The sequence below is a fragment of the Aquarana catesbeiana genome, linkage group LG04 (genome assembly GCF_042186555.1).
Source record: "Aquarana catesbeiana isolate 2022-GZ linkage group LG04, ASM4218655v1, whole genome shotgun sequence".
Taxonomy (NCBI): domain Eukaryota; kingdom Metazoa; phylum Chordata; class Amphibia; order Anura; family Ranidae; genus Aquarana; species Aquarana catesbeiana.
In genome coordinates, this window is record NC_133327.1 from 291,906,176 (window position 1) to 291,923,244 (window position 17,069).

The 17,069-nt window shown below is 42.6% G+C and overlaps 1 protein-coding gene across 3 annotated transcripts in view; it reads right to left on the reverse strand.

Annotated features, from left to right (window-relative positions):
- Positions 1 to 17,069, reverse strand: part of HMGCLL1 (3-hydroxy-3-methylglutaryl-CoA lyase like 1) — a 129,062-nt gene that overhangs the window by 27,321 nt on the left and 84,672 nt on the right. For all 3 annotated transcript variants that reach the window (XM_073626686.1, XM_073626684.1, XM_073626685.1), the window contains 3 exons: positions 10,353 to 10,416; positions 9,889 to 10,077; positions 603 to 728 (listed from right to left, as the gene is read on the reverse strand). In XM_073626686.1, coding sequence (XP_073482787.1) covers positions 603 to 728; positions 9,889 to 10,077; positions 10,353 to 10,416 — 379 coding nt within the window. The remainder of the gene's footprint in view (positions 1 to 602; positions 729 to 9,888; positions 10,078 to 10,352; positions 10,417 to 17,069) is intronic.

Genomic DNA, 17,069 nt, shown 5'->3' on the forward strand with positions numbered 1-17,069 from the left:
ACCTTTTCCATGTTAAGGGCATGTGGCATGATGGTGGCATATGGTTCAAAGGGGGGGGGCATGCTTGCTACCCCTTTCTTTTCTGGCCAGCCAGGCTGCATGCTTAGATGAGGCTCTGGTATGCATTTTTGGGTAAATTCCACACTGTTTTTGTAGGGTTTTTTGTATGTGGCACCGCCCTTAAAATCCATACCAGACCTAAAAGTCCTGATGCCATATTTTTGCTATGTAGGGGTCCCCTCTTAAAATCCATACCAAATTCTCATCAATGAAAAGGATCTGGTATGGGTTTTTAAGGTAAACACATGCATTTTTTTTATTTTACTGCCTGACATCATTGACCATATATAGCCATGACCATATGTGATCTATGACTTCACTCAAAAATCCCTAACTGCTTTGTTTACAAATAGAAACAGGCTGGGGATCAGAATTGTTGTATAGCAGCAAATGTTTTTTTGTTTTTTTTCACACACACATTCCCAGTGGCTGTGTGTAAATATGACAAGCATACTCCTGCCTATCAGATGGAACAGAAATATAGTAGATCATAAAATAAGCATACAAATAATAAAATAAGCGAAATATGCTCAAAGTATTACCGTGTGAATACCAAGTCCATTTAGCATATAAAGCACATCTTCTGTTGCAACATTCCCAGTTGAACCTTTTGCGTAAGGACATCCACCAAGACCAGATACTGCACAGTCCACAATGCTAACTCCCATCTGCCCGAGACAAATATATAAGCATCAGATAAACAGACAATTTCATGTAACATAATGGCATCCAAAAGATTTACAGGCGAATACCCATTCCCAGCACCTGGCTCAACACGTTTGTTCACCCCCCTGTACCGACCACAATGCATTAAACAGTGCATTGTAAGCCCCAATTGGCTGAAGCAATGAAAGCTTCAGCCAGTCAGGGAACAGAGCACTGTCAGAGTCATGATTGGACACTGTCATCATGATAGCTCATTCCCGCCCCACAGTATAAAAGTATTCTTTCAATGGCAGCCATTTTCAGTGTGATTTTGGCATGGAGAGAGATAGAGCAGGGCTCTGTTTAGTACTATTAGTTAGTTAGTGTGCTATACTGTGCTATTTAGCTTTAATTGTCAGTGTAGAATATTAGTTTAATGTCAGTCTAGGGATAGTGTGTGTGTGTGTGTAGTGAGGAGAACCATCATTCAGCTTTGCAAAGTGTGCAGCTAGAGTAGGGACAGCTCAGATAATTTCACTGTACTGTAGTGAGACTGTATCATTCATACATACATTAGTGTAGAGTAGGGACAGCTCAGATAGATTCAGTGCAGTGTAGTGAGACCGTGTCAGTATTCTTTACATTAGTGTATAGCTAGAGTAGGGACAGTTCAGATAGCATCAGTGTAGTGACGGTTGAACACCGTCTATTTGATTGTGTTACTGCCAGTTTAATGCCATATAGTTTTGTGTGCGTTACTGCCAGTTTAACGTCATATCATTTTGTGTGCGTTACTGGCAGTTTAATGCCATATAGTTCTGTGTGTGTTACTGCCAGTTTAACGCCATATAGTTCTGTGTGCATTACTGCCAGTTTAATGCCATATAGTTTTGTGCGTTACTGCCAGTTTAATGCCATATAGTTCTGTGTGCGTTACTGCCAGTTTAACGCCACCTAGTTCTGTGTGAGTTACTGCCAGTTTAACGCTATTTACTTCTGTGTTACTGGCAGTTTAACACCATATCGTTTTGTGTGCGCTACTGCCAGTTAAACACCATTTACTTCTGTGTGAGTTACTGCCAGTTTAACACCATATTGTTTTGTGTGTGTTACTGCCAGTTTAACGCCATATAAGTTCTGTGTGCGTTACTGCCATCCTGTCCCCACAGAGAGTGCAGAAGATAAAATCACTTGAGAACACATTATAGAGGATTTTATTGAACGTTTTTCCTGACTCCAGTAGGTTACAGTGTCGTGGAAAACATAGTTTTGAGTCTTGTGTTGGTCAAGAGAGGAGCGTTGGAGAAGGCTTTCAGATAAATGAGGCATTTCAAAATTTTTTTAATAATTGCCGCCCAGGAACTCTTTTCTTTTATCAAGATTACCTCTATAGGGTTACAGTGGGAAGGCACCACCGACACCAAAAGACCAATTTTTCTGCACCTGTTTGACAGGTGCATATCATTGCAATTTTTTACAGCAAGGCCAGTTCTTGCTTTCATCAAGATTACCTCTATAAGGTTACGGTGGGAAGGTGCCACCAACACCCAAAGACCAATTTTTACGCACCCGTTACTTCTATCCAAAGTCAAAGTGACACCAGAATGTATCCAAAAAATCTCTAATCTTGTTCCCAATGCACTACACTGTGGCCTCATCATACACACTGGCTCTCCTCAGCTGTTGCTGAGCAAAATAAAGGCAGCTTGCAGGGAAAAATTCTTTTTTTTTGGCTTTATAAATGCAACTATTGCTGCAGAAGATTCTAGACATGGTACAGATCTGCCACTTTGCAGGTAGACTAAGGGGACCCCCCAGGCACTATATTGGAAGGGATTTTTCATTTTTATGCTTTCACTTTAAAAATCAAAAAATCACTGCTCATTTAAAAATGACATTTTTCACAAACTTTTTTTATTGATACATGTCCCCCAGGGCAGGACCCAGACCCCTATAACCATTGTATGCCCAATTACTTGCCTATAAGCCTTCAAAATGTGCACTTTTGATTTTTGACATTTGGGTCCCATTGACTTTAATGGGGTTCATTGTTCAGGTCCGAACTTTCACGGTGTTCGAAAGTTCTGGTGCAAGCCGAACAGGGGTCCATTTGGCCCATCCCTATTATCATCTACCGGTCATATGCACAAAGTTTGAGGATTGTAAACATTTATTTTATGCATTTTATATAAAACTAAATTAGTAGAAATTTGCCCAAGATTCACCAAGTGAAATCTGTTCTTCAGTAGGAAAGGATATTTAATGTAACATGCACCCTATGGAAAGGGTAAATCTATCCTCACTTTTTCATTATTCTCACATTCTATTAATAGCTTTTTCACTCAAGTTCATCTGGTTGTCAAATGATTGCATCCTCCCGTGCATGCCCTCATCCCCATAACAAAGTGTCTGTGAGTGTGCAGTCCCCTCCTGTGCTGATACAGCTCATATGCTCTTCAGTGCTTTGAAAGATTCACCCAAAGAACAAGGGCCCCCCCTTTAGCACTGGTACCCTAAGAGAAGTGGGCTCTTGACCACCTCACGTGGCCAGCAGGGGGTGCTGACAATGGGAAGGCTTATGTACCACTAACATGCCCTCTGTAGGGGGAAAGTAAGTGGAAATTACCTTTGAATTACTGTTTTTTGTGATCCCTCTGACCCATAGCCAGTTCAGTATGTGTGCAGAAACTATGGAAGTGGTTGTCACGGGCAAGGCTTCAAGGGCATAGGTTACTCTGGTGAAGGAGCTTTCCATGAAATCACTGTTCATATTTTGCATGGAATTGAGTGGTTTGATCAGTGTGGAAGGAGGGACTCATGTTGCTCCTTTAAAGCTGCCAATGCTGGATCAAAAGCTTCATGACCCCTGCGGACACCAATATAACTTAAAAGATAAATGTTAGGTAAATATAGTTTATAAAGTATTTTTTATTATGCTATTTTTTTTTCTAAATTTTTCCTACCCACAGGCATGGGAAACTGGCTTGGTGTCTGAGGGAACCCTAAAACCTTTGCACCAGGGAGGAGGCAACCACTTACTTATCCAATATAATTGCCAACTAAGTGCTACATAAACCCCCTTGCTGCTTTTTTTAGGGGACTGCTGCTTAAAGCACAAGCACCTTGGAGAGCTACTGTCAGCTGAATCACCTGCATTGTAAATACTATTTATTGCAGATATTGTAAAGTCAAAACAAATGGGTTCAATCGCATCCTCTTTATATATCATCTATACTCCATTAGTGAGGTCCTTATGTAGTTTGCATTTCTGCCCCTCACCACAAGGCCATAATGAAGGTATAGCTTATGCAGCTGTTCTTCCTGATTATTTGCATACTCTGTAGAATTATTAAGAAACTTCATAGCACCATCATTTTACTTTTTCACAGCCATGACTATGGGAAACAGCAGGGCACCCTGTTTGGGGAAATCTCCCTGACAGAGAGGTAAAAAGCGAGCAAGTAGAGACTAGTTATTCTATTTTTCTTCTTTTATTTTCTTCTTATTTTTTAAGTTGTCAGTTTCCATATCAACTCTGTTTTGACACCTAGCACAACTGACCTCACCAAGGCAACATAAGAAATCATAAACAAGCTTTTAACATCTGACATACAGTATGAGCTTCAGCATTTATAGAACACCTGCCACTTGCTGAAACATTCACATATTTACTTTTTGGAGTTAAGCAACCTATGAATGCCATCAAATTCTATTGTAGTGTAGCATTAACTCTCGGTGGAGCTGCTGGTTTAAAGCGGGCTGTTACCTTCAGTCTCAATACCTCTGTTTCACCGGCACCAGGTATAGGGTCCCGTTGAGTTTACCTCTGGACGATATAAGCACCAAACACTTGAGTATATTTTCTAATGCTTTAATGAACAAGTAATAACGGAAGTAGCAGGAAAGAGGCAGAAGGAAAGTTGCAGGGAAGCTCAAATACCTTTCCTTAGTATTCTTTAGAACAATCTTTGGAATTGAGCACTTGTAGTTGAATGTACTCCCCTTGTGGGATTCAATCTTTGCCCGCCTGGATAGGCCTCTCTCACTTGCCTAACAGCCAGTACGTAGCACGAACAAAAGTCTTTGCCACAGACTCGTTTGGAATAAAACCCGTACGATCCTCTGCCACAGGATGTATTGGTTTGTGATGAATGTCAGACACAGTATTTTAACCTTTAAGCCAACCCGGCAGTACTATGCAGTAAGATTACTTCAGGATACGTCCTCCAACCGAGTCACCAGGCCCCTCTCCAGACCAGCACTCTGCATGATCCTTCCATGACGGGTCCTCCCCTGGGATCTCCTCATTGTCCAGCTTCTTCACTCAGGATAGACAGCTCAGGACCATTCCTCTGCTGCTGTGGTAGGCCCCAGACAGGCTTCTGGGCCCACCCACACGCCACAGCGACGTGGGCCTCCCGAACGGAGGACCACGAGGTGGTACTCTTAACACATACCTGTCGGCCAGGAGGGCCAGCAGGTGGCTGAAAACGAACCCCTGAACATGGCGTCTGTCCCATAAATACCCTCTCCCAGAATGCAACTCGGAAGACCACCTCCACCGAGTTGTCTCCGGGACAGAGGAGCACTCATACGCTTCAACACGTTGCCCTTCCAACACCAGCCAATGGTGACAACGACACCCACCGGCACAGTCGGAACTACACACAACTCAGCCAAGCTGGAACAGAGGCAAATCTAACTTCACCTAACAAGTAACCCACAAGATTTACCTATCAGCGGTAGATTAAAAATCTATCAGCGCTACATACTCCCCTCACTACAATAGACGTTGTACTCAACGTCTGTAAAGAAAAAATAATAATAACTCCCAAGCCTGAGAGTAGGTATTTGAGCTTAAAACTTAGGTTAGGGCAAAGAAGAAGGAAAGACAGTATAGAGATATACAGTTTTAACATTCATATAACAGTATGTTCACATCCGCAAACAAAACCACATTATGACTGTCACAACCCCACTATCTATCTAGCTGAAAATCCTAACAGCTTGATGGAGGATCCAGTTGGTCCTGAAAAAAACAAAGTTAGACACACACCAAATATGTACAATATCCTCAATAACAGTTTGGGAGCAAAGTCTCATTCCAGCAGGAAAATGACACTCTCTTCCCATATATTTTTTTTCCTTTTAAAGAAACAAACTAAAGAAACTTTAGAAGTCCATCCCTATTTTTTTTTTTTAGGTAAATCACGTCCTTTCAATGAGGAAAAATCCAGCTAGCAAATAGTCTTTAGATTTAGAAACGTTGAGATGAACATTATATTTTGACCACGAAGATCGCTAAACACTGACACTATCTACATACCCCACAGTTCTTTATCCATAATCACCAGTAGAATCGAGGATCTGGCAATGTCAGTTTCTTTCTCAGTTTATCCACTGTGGTGATAAAGTACACAATATCGTCTTTTCCTGGTCTGCAAATGACCACTTTGTCAGCATAGATGTGCCGACCATAGTTCCAGCGTAGGAAACATCCACTGAAGCTTTCATTCATAGCAACAGAACATCCAGTTTTCCGGAAAGGCTTAGGCACAGACAAATAGTCCCAAACAGCTTCACTGTACCACAGCTCCCAGTTAGCTTCAATCTCTTGCATAATGTCCTGGGTAACATATGGGAACTCCAAACCATATTGCCTGGCCACACACTTGTTAAGCATTCTCTGTAAACGTGCAAGTTTGGGCAACAATCTATTTTTCCTCAAACCCGGCGGCACACAAGAGTTCAATGACTTGCTCACCATAGACCCGACGGGTGTCGGCAACAAAGTAGTAACTTTAGGCAATGTCTCCCCAACAGTACTGTGTGGCTCCACACAAGGTGATGTTCTCCCAGAATTCAGGGATGTCCATTCTGAGAAAGTTAAGGTAGAAGTAACGTCTTCACCCTGAGACCATAACAGTTCTTGTGACATTGTCTCAAATAAATCATCATCACCGGAGAGATCTGACACGGAATCTATCTCCGAATCTCTCAACTCTTCTGCCGGCAAATATTTACACAAAGTCCCAGACACATTCCCCTGTGATCTCTCACCCATTCCTGACATGGACTTCTCCGGTTCGGGCAGTCTCTGGGGTAGGCCTCGACCACGGCCGCGGGAAGCCTTCACATATCCCACCTTCCTCTGGACAGGTACAACAGGGATAGGCATAGTGGACGCGGACGATGAGTCAGTTACCTCAGTATCTCTTTCAGGAACATTTTCGGTGACAACAGGCTAAATCACAGCCTGCCGTTCTTTTTCAGCAGTAGTAGCAGCTTCTACTGTGACGATACCTGCAGCCCAGTCCATACGATAAGCACGGGGCCACATGGTAGGTTGCTCCACCACAAACAAATATTCTCCACATTGCGAGCAGCGAACAAATGGACGGAGATGTATGACCAGTCCTTCACACTTGTGGCAAAGCATGCCCAGTCCTTCAGTATCTCCGACTGTATAAAGAACAAACCTCCCCTGCGGTTTCAGACGAATGCCGGTATCTGTAAGCAAGGTTCCGGTCAGCATAGCACCCGCAGTGGTGCTGGTAGGGAACATCTTAGGCCCCACAGTTGGTTGCATCACCGAAAAAGACATGGCCACACTCTGATCTTCTCAGCACGATCACGAGGCCTCTCTTCTTCTCTGGCGCCCACACACACGCGTCCCATGCGGTGTCAAGTAGGCTAGGCTCCTCCCACTTGTTCCTCTGATCACATAGCTCCCGGGCTTTCACTAGCGCCCACCGTCTACGCAGTCAGAAATAAAGTCCTGCAACTCTTAACCCCTTCTTCTCCTGAGAAATTGACAAAGTCCAGCTCTCACCATAAACTCCTGGTGAAACACTTCTCCAGGTTGCGAGAACTGATGGCCAACAAATCCCGGACGACGCCCCCACATGTAGCACTAACTCTCAGTGGAGCTGCTGGTTTAAAGCGGGCTGTTACCCTCAGTCTCGATACCTCTGTTTCACCGGCACTGGGTATAGGGTCCAGTTGAGTTTACCTCTGGACTATATAAGCACCAAACACTTGAGTATATTTTCCAATGCTTTAATGAACAAGTAATAACAGAAGTAGCAGGAAAGAGGCAGAAGGAAAGTTGCAGGGAAGCTCAAATACCTTTCCTTAGTATTCTTTAGAACAATCTTTGGAATTGAGCACTTGTAGTTGAATGTACTCCCCTTCTGGGAATAATATCTTTGCCCGCCTGGATAGGCCTCTCTCACTTGCCTAGCAGCCAGTATGTAGCACGAACAAAAGTCAATGCCACAGACTCGTTTGGAATAAAACCTGTATGATCCTCTGCCACAGGATGTATTGGTTTGCGATGAATGTCAGACACAGTACTTGAACCTTTAAGCCAACCCGGCAGTACTATGCAGTAAGATTACTTTAGGATACATCCTCCAACCGAGTCTCCAGGCTCCTCTCCAGACCAGCACTCTGCATGATCCTTCCATGATGGGTCCTCCCCTGGGATCTCCTTGGTTGTCCAGCTTCTTCACTCGGGATAGACAGCTCAGGACCATTCCTCTGCTGCTGTAGTAGGCCTCAGACAGGCTTCTGGGCCCACCCACAGGCCACAGTGACGTGAGCCTCCCGAACGGAGGACCACGAGGTGGTACTCTTAACACATACCTGTCGGCCAGGAGGGCCAGCAGGTGGCTGAAAACAAACCCCTGAACATGGCGTCTGTCCCATAAATACCCTCTCCCAGAATGCAACTCGGAGGATCACCTCCACCGAGTTGTCTCCGGGACAAAGGAGCACTCATACGCTTCAACACGTTGCCCTTCCAACACCAGCCAATGGTGACAATGACACCCACTGGCACAGTACGGAACTACACTACAAGTAACCCACAAGATTTATCTATCAGCGGTAGATTAAAAATCTACCAGCGCTACAGTAGTATACTGTACAGTATATTGTGACAATAATGAGGTCTGGATGCCTGCTAAACTGAGTCAGGAACACTGGTATTCCCTTATTCTGTTAAAATTTGCCAAATTTGTGAAACAAGCTAGATTTAAATTTAATTCTGTTTAAAGGAGCAGCATGGAATGGATTCCATATCCCCCATTGAATAAAAAGTCATCTATAAATGGAGGATGGGAGGGTGATTGAAAGGTCCACCCCCTCCATTCATAAATGTTACCTAAGACTCAATTGCATGGAACTGATCTTATAACTGCCATCTATAATGTATCTCAGACAAACTGTGTTTTAGAAGGATTTTGTTACTTTAAGAAAACAAAAAGGTTTAGACAGGTATGAAGTGTGGGCATACCTGCACATACCTCCAGCAGCTTTCATTATCCTATATTGCATTCAGTTGAATACAGGGACATTCTGACAAGACTAAGATTGGCACTTCCTTACATTGCTTAAATTTGCTCACATCATCTGGTTTCCTGGACATCCCTATTGGCCAATGAGGCAATCCACCAAGGTGATTAGCTGTCATGTAGCGTTATTTTTATAAATGTTTTTGTATTATGTTTTGTAAAGTGGTGTTGAGGCCATTGCAGTGTTTTGGAGAAATCCAGGACACATATGAATTCCACAGGTTCTGAGGCTGATTTAATGCAGATATAGCACCAAGTGAGTTTAATTACCATCTTAATCAGCCACAGAACCCGTGTAATTAATGCGTGTCCTGGATTAAAGGGATGATGTGGCAACCCTACTGGACAGGGGATGTGTATATACAGTATGCAGCCTAAACATTTGAAAGGCCTTTATCTTCTACACAGGGAGTCTTCCCGTTGAGTATAAAATTCCTCTTCACACTCGAGCATCAGTAGGAGCCATTGACTCCTGCTGCTGTCAATCAAATGCAGTGAGGAGGAAGCTAAGGGCAATGCTAAGCCCCACTGTGTTTGTCTATGCAGTGTGGCTCAATAGACACATGCAGCTTGGGAGTGAGCATGAATTGTGTACCCCCATAGCAGACAGCTTGCTATGGAGGCACACGAAAAAGAGCAGGAGCCAAATTCACCAGTGGGGGACCCCAGAAGAGGGGGTTCAGGGCCGCTCTGTGCAATACCATTGCACAGAGCAGGTGAGTATAACATGTTTATTATTTTAATTTTAAAAACATGTCAATATCGTCATCTTTTGTTTCAGATTTATTGACAATAAAGGCTGATCTTATGACTTGAAATGCTTTACCTGCAATGCTGTAAGAATATTAGCGAGAGCTTGGCCATAGGTGTCGTGACAGTGGACAGCCAGAGCATGAACTGGAATCTCTTTTATCACAGCTTCAAGCATTTTCTTAGTGCTACCAGGGGTTCCAATTCCAATAGTATCTCCAAGTGAAATCTCATAGCAGCCCATGCTGTACAATCGTTTTGATACCTAAGTAACACATAATATATACCATAGCCTTAAAATTAGTTCATTTTGAACAAAGGAAGCAGTAATTTACTGTTTTCCCATGAATTATAGGCTAACATAAAACTTCAATATTGCAGACCTACACAACAAAGTTGACTATGTAGATATTAAGTTATTACTATTTTCTATTTTTTACTGTATAACAATTAAAAAAAAAAAAATCCAGTCAATCTCTCAACTAGCAATGTAGTTGCAAACCAAAAAGAAAAAAAAATAATAGTAAACAAGTTTCTTACTTCTGCCACTTTACGAGCTTCAATATTTCCCTCATAAGGACAGCCTAATGCACAAGACACATATCTGTAAATAAAAATATGCAGTGTTTAGCTGTCAGATCCTAATGTATTTACATAAGCTTGATGGCCCATATACTTCATACATATTACCATTCATTTGTTTGCGTATTCAGTAAGCTTGGTAGGCACTATTGACAAGCATTGTGTTCTACAATTGAAATTTGATGCAGGTCTCATTATGACGTTTGATGTCAAGTATTTTGGTACATTAAAATGTTTTTCATTACAATATTTCCATTTTTGTTTCTGGTTGAAATGTTTATTATTGACATCTGGATAGAACACTGAATCTTTTCTAAGAGCCTTTCCACTTCCAAAAGGCGGCATTGTGTAACACGTTTATTATCTATATGAAACTTTTTATCAGCTTTGTAATGTAATGCTGTCTGCTATTTCGGCATGTGTGCTATAGATGATTTATAATGTAACTCATCGTCTGTTTCTTGCCAGAGTTTTATTTCCAAAAGAAACACAAAAAAATATTTATAGTATGCAATATCACAAATAACCAACAAAACCAACACTGCTAGAAAACTGTTCAGCTATTGTGGTTGGCATAAAATTAATTCACAGGCTTTCGTATCTTTCTTCTTCATTATGTGTCCCATTTGTCATCTCTTTTAAACTAGTTTTCCATAAGAACAATGCCCTTTCCAAAATAGCCCTGGAGCCCACTATAACTAAAGCAAACCCACCTGCTAGCCAGCATACTTTTTGCAAGGTTTAAGAAGAGACAATTTACAGTGATGTTGTTTGCTAACAATGGTACACTTTTATACCTGAAATAGTTTCACCCAATATGTTAATTTGGTTTGTTCCTAATTTATTATATGTCATTATACAGCACCATCAATGTTAACAGTGCTTTACATATATTGAACATTCGCTTCAGTACCTGCCCTCAAGTAGCTTACAATCTTAGGTCCCTCATGCATACATACACATACAGAAGACAATTAACCTATCAGCATGTAATTGGAATGTGGGAGGAAAGTGCATGGAAAAATGCAAACTCCATGCAGATAGTGTGCTGATTGGGATTAGAACCAAGAGCCCTATTGTTATAAGACAAAAGTGCTAACCACTAAAGCCGGGTACACACTACAAGTTTTTTTTTTGTGTGTAATCCAACGGGTTGCATGAAAAATAATTGTCAGCTCCAGTCGGAGACACTGTGCTAACCATGTGAGGTTAGTGCAGTGATCTCCCCCGCTGAGCTGTTGTGTTCCGACAGGAGGGTGCAGTGGTGCTCCCCCGCCAGAACACTCTGATCTGCCATTGGCTGAAAGCGCTGATCAGGAGTTGGTCGGCCACTGGTTTTTCACTGCCGCCTTATGTTGGACAGACCGAAATACATCTAGGCTGAATGTCAACTGTTTCAAGAAGTATCAAGAGCAAGCTATTTAAATATACAACCACACGGCTGCACACCTGTGTCAATCTAAACTATTAACCCCCCTCCTGCCGACCATCTTAACAAAATTATTTAAAATAATTAATTGATAGACAAACATTACCAGAAATCATGTGCTATACAAGGATTAATCTAAATAAATAGAAGAAAAGAAAATTTTTTTTTGACAAAATATGAAAAAAAAAAAAGAATTGCAAATGAAAATGAGAAAAAAATTCACTTATAAAGTGAAAATAAATGAAGAATATATAAGAATACAGATAGCTATAATCTATATTTTTATATATTCTTAATTTTTTTCTCATTTACTTTATAGCCTGTGGTAAATGTAAAGCATGTGGTCATGCTAGAAACAATTGCAGGAGGCATTCCACTTTTCATTCAGCGATAACAGGATGTGACTATGAGATAAGTATCTCATTACCTGTGATTACCACATCGTATATGTGCTGGTTTGCTCTTGTAGACTAATGTATATAGGACGGACTAAACGCATTCCTAAAAAGAGAATCGGGGAGCATGTGCAAAATATCCTTAAGGGATCTAGGTATCATAGTGTTTCAGAGTATTACTGTATAGGCGGATCCATGCAAGAGATCCATCCTCACTTCAATTAGGGTGTGAAGAGGGTACTTCCAGCTTGGAGGGGTTCAAATAGGGTCAGGGAGAGAAACAAAATGGATTCATACTTTACATACTATGTATCCTGAAGGCTTAAACATGGAATTGAACATCAACTGTTTTATTAGTGATTACTAAATGATGTGGCAAAATAGGTTAAAGAGTAGAATTAATATTATCATTTTATATATTAAGTTGTTAATGGTTTTAAAAAAAAAAATAAAAATCAAATTTATCGATAAGATGGATATGCCAATCAAGGGAATATTTTATTTTATTTCTAATGACTTGGCTAATATTCCAATATAAGTGTTAATTCGGGGGCGCATGCGTGGCTTCTGGCATGGCGAACGTGTTCTGAGTGAGGTCCAGGCCCCGTTGGCTCTCCGTAACCTCCGCAAAGCTACACTAGCCTGATACAGCATCGGGGGTAAGCCTGATCATTTCCTCCACTCTGTGGACACCCCATGGGAAAGATTGGCCAGCAGCAGCACTGTTATTGTCCGCTGTTTGGGCCACGACCAGGAATGGCTTAGGACTGTTATATTACTAGGCCGCATTCCTCGGCTTTGAGTTCCCCTGCCAACCCCTTCGCAAAGATGGATCCACTTCTGGGGACTGAGGAACTGAGGAAGCCAGTAACCTTGCACTGCCACAGATCAGGTACCTGGGACTAAACCTCCCTCTGCTCAGGCTATTTTAACCCCGGACATACTAGACAACAAACTGCAGAATCTTCTGCTACAAATCACCCGCAACTTTGCGGTGGAGGTGGGCAAGATCTCTTCAGAACTGCGGGGAGAAATCACCCAAATAGGTGAGCATGCTGACGCTGTAGAGAACAAGTTTGACGAGATGGTGAACTATGTACAAGCTCTAAGAAGGGGCGCCTCTGAATATATATCAAAAATACTTTAATAGTAAAAACAATATCCACTCACATGTAAAACTGAGAATTAGAGTTCTGGCATGTCTCCAAGCAGAGGAGAGAGAGGAGGACTACAGGTGACAGAAAGTCCTTGCGCTGGCATCACTTCAAGTCCATCAGGGATGAATGGTAGCAAGGTCTGTGAGTAGTCCGATGGATTGCACACCAACAATTATGGAGTCACACGTGGTGCCGTCAGTTGATGGTGTGGGTTCCAAGAGAAGAGTGTGGAAGGGAAGCCAGGGCCGGAGCCAAAGACTTCAGCTGCCAGAACTCTACTTCTCAGTTTTACATGTGAGTGGATATTGTTTTTACTATTAAAGTATTTTTGATATATATTCAGAGGTGCCCCTTCTCCTTGCTTTTCTTCTTAGACACATTGGACACGGCTTCCGGTCCCCCAAGGTGGCAGCCCTGATTGACATTGTGCATATATTATCCACACATATTTATATGCATATTTCTTGTCCTTGGACTATTAGGTACAGTTTATTGAGGTATCTATATATTGCGCCTGTTTTACTTGTTTTTATGTACAAGCTCTAGAGGAGGAAAACTATACCCTCAAACATTCAGTCTCCCAACTGCAATTGCAGCAGGAGGATTTAGAGAACAGGGAGAGGTGCCAAAACTTACGCTTCCGAGGTATCCCTGAAACGGTGGGTGACACCACTTTACGCCCATATCTCCTGGGTCTCTTTAACATACTGGCCTCCATGGTGGTGGATGTCGACTGGTGACCGGATAGAGCCAATCGCTCTCTGGGTCCGAAACCTCCGGCTGGAGCTAGGCCCAGGGATATTATTGTGCGGTTTCACTTTTATGACAGTAAGGTAGCGCTAACCTTGGCCATGCGCAACAAGTCCCAGATTGCATATAAGGGGACAAAAATCCAGATTTTCAGTGACCTTTCTCCCATCACCCTGTCCAAATGGAGAAATCTTCACCCTATCACAGCACACCTACAGCACCACCGGGTCCCATACTACTGGGGATTCCCTTTTTGCCTCATTGTATCAAAAGAGGGCACCTAATATAGCCTTCAAGATCTTCAGGAAGGAGAAGCCTTCATAAAAAGAAGATCTGCTTCCTCCGCTCGCACCAGGTCGTCCTATTCCTTCTACCCCCAGCCAGGTCTGGACCCCTATCAGGGGTCAGTCGAAGAAGCTCGTTTCCACACCACCTCCTTGATACCTTGATACGACCGGGACAAAATTCCTGAATCTTACCTTATTCTTTGTCCATAGGCTACTCAGTGTTATGGTCTGGACTACAGTTTTTGACTTACCCTATTTGTCATCGGTAAATGTTCTCATCCCCATGGGGTTTGATGTTCTGACTGGTTACAACAGGTTTTCTTTTCCCTTACTTATGTTGCTATAGTTATGTTCACAAGGAGAGTGGGCGGACCCCATCTCCTGAGTCCCCTGCTGGAGACCCTCATGTGTCCCTACCTGGCTCTTGGTTTCTGCCAAGGCCTCCTGAGATGAGACTGCCTCTCAGGCTTTCAAATGTTGTTTTTTCTTTTTTTTTCAGTTCTTATTTTGTGTTTAAATGTCTCTATGTCCATGCTCACATATCAGATCTGTAGGTTGATACCAATTTTTCTTCTTTTGCTATCGAGGTCTACATACTCTTACACGTATACTAGTAAGTCTATTCTGTTTAACATGCTTATATCATTTTTATTGTCTTTTACTTTGTGCTTTCCTCTATGTTCATCCCTAAATTAATTAATAAAGTCCAAGTGGGTTTTGTCCCAACCAGGCACGGGGGGATAACACACCCTGCACCATAGACTTGATAGACCTCCTGAACAGGTCCTCCTGTCCAGCCATTGTCTTAAGCCTAGATTCCCAAAAAGCTTTTGACAGGTTAAGTTGGCTTTCGAAGTCCTTTCTTTAAAGCATTAGAAGCAGGGCTTTTTTTCAGGGGGAACTTGGTGGAACTCAGTTCCACCACCTCAGACTCAGACCCTTTGGTGCCTGCTCACCACAATCACTTGTGTGGTTTCTGTGTTTACAAGTGACAGCTCTGCACTCTGGATGTAATGCAATCCTGGTATTTAATGACCCTTTAAAACCTTCCTACTGTTTTTGTGAAATTTGACTGAACACACCCACTATTTGATGTGATTTGGAGGGTGTGTGTAGGGGGAGATGTTTTGTGGGGCCGTGGTTAAGTTCCAGCACTTTGTGCCATATCAGGGTATAAGGTTAACACAACAAAAACTGAGGCCCTACCTTTGCATATTCCACCAGCTCTTCTGACCCAGCTTACACAAACATACCCTTATAGATTGTGCTCTACTTCCCTCAAATATCTGGGAATACATCTGACCCCCACTTATTCTTCCCTCTACTCTGCGAATTACCCCCCCTTGATCCTAGACATCACTGGATACCCCCAACGATGAGCTAAATATCCCCTTTCTCTTTTAGATAGAATACTCTACTTTTTCGAAACCTTACCAGTCGCCATACTTCTACCCCAACTCAAAGCCATTCAAAGAGGTTTCCTTAAATTCATCTGGAACGGAAAAGCACATCGTATAGCGAGCTCGTGGTCTTTTCCCTGAGATTGAGGATAAATATTATTACACTTCACATCTAGATGTTTCTTGGTCCAGCATGCAGGCCCCTAACCACTGGTCCGACATTGGGAAGTTGGCTCTATACCCAGTCCACTCAAACTCCCGACTATGGTCTCACCCTCCACGCATTGACCCTGTTTTTAGGTGTAAATGCACTGACCCAATGAACTTCACCCTGTTTGGTGCAACTTTCACCAGAAATTCTCCCTCTCCTCATCTTGTCCCCCCCTTACAAACGCATTATTCAACCCATCTATACTAGATAGCTTATCCTTAGGCCATATACTGCCATGGGTGCAGGCCTCCCTGTTCCAACTCCGTAACCTAGTACACCCAGGTAGGCGCAGGCTACATACTTTCTTTACTCTCCGGGAAAAGTACGACATTCCTACACATATGTTCTACTTTTATTTTCAAATCAGGCATTACTTCCAATCTCTGTCCCCGCCCCTGACCCTGGATAAACCTACCCCCTTTGAATACCTTTGCGCTCAAGGCCCACACCAACTACATCTGGTGTCCTCTACATACCACATCCTCCATGCGTCTACCCCCCTCTCTGAAGTCACACACCTATACATGTGTAGATGGGCACAACTGCTATGTAGACCTATAAACTCCCAGATGTGGGATAGGATTTGGTCCTCCACTTTTAAGTTCTCCAAATGTGTAGTGCAGAGGGAGACTTCCATTACAATTCTCATGCTCTGGTACAAGACCCCTGAGGTCATCCATAAATACAATCCCTCAAGCTCAGTGATGTGCTGGCACTGTGGGCTCGATATAGGCTCTTTGTTCCATATCTTTTGGCAACGCTCTCTGATAAAACCCTTTTGACATGAGGTGATGCTATTAATTTAGACCTTGGTGGCTATGTCCCTTCTGCTTGACCCAGTACACTACTTATTAGGTCTCCCCTTTACTGGTATTGCTAAACTTGTTAAACAGTTGATTTCCTACATTCTTTTAGCTGCTAAGAGAATTATCCCACTGCGTTATCCAATATACCTCCTCCATGGTCCAGATTCCTCCAACTCATAGCTGATATTCGAAGAAAGGAATATCTTACGGCTATTGTACATGATAATATCCCACAATTCA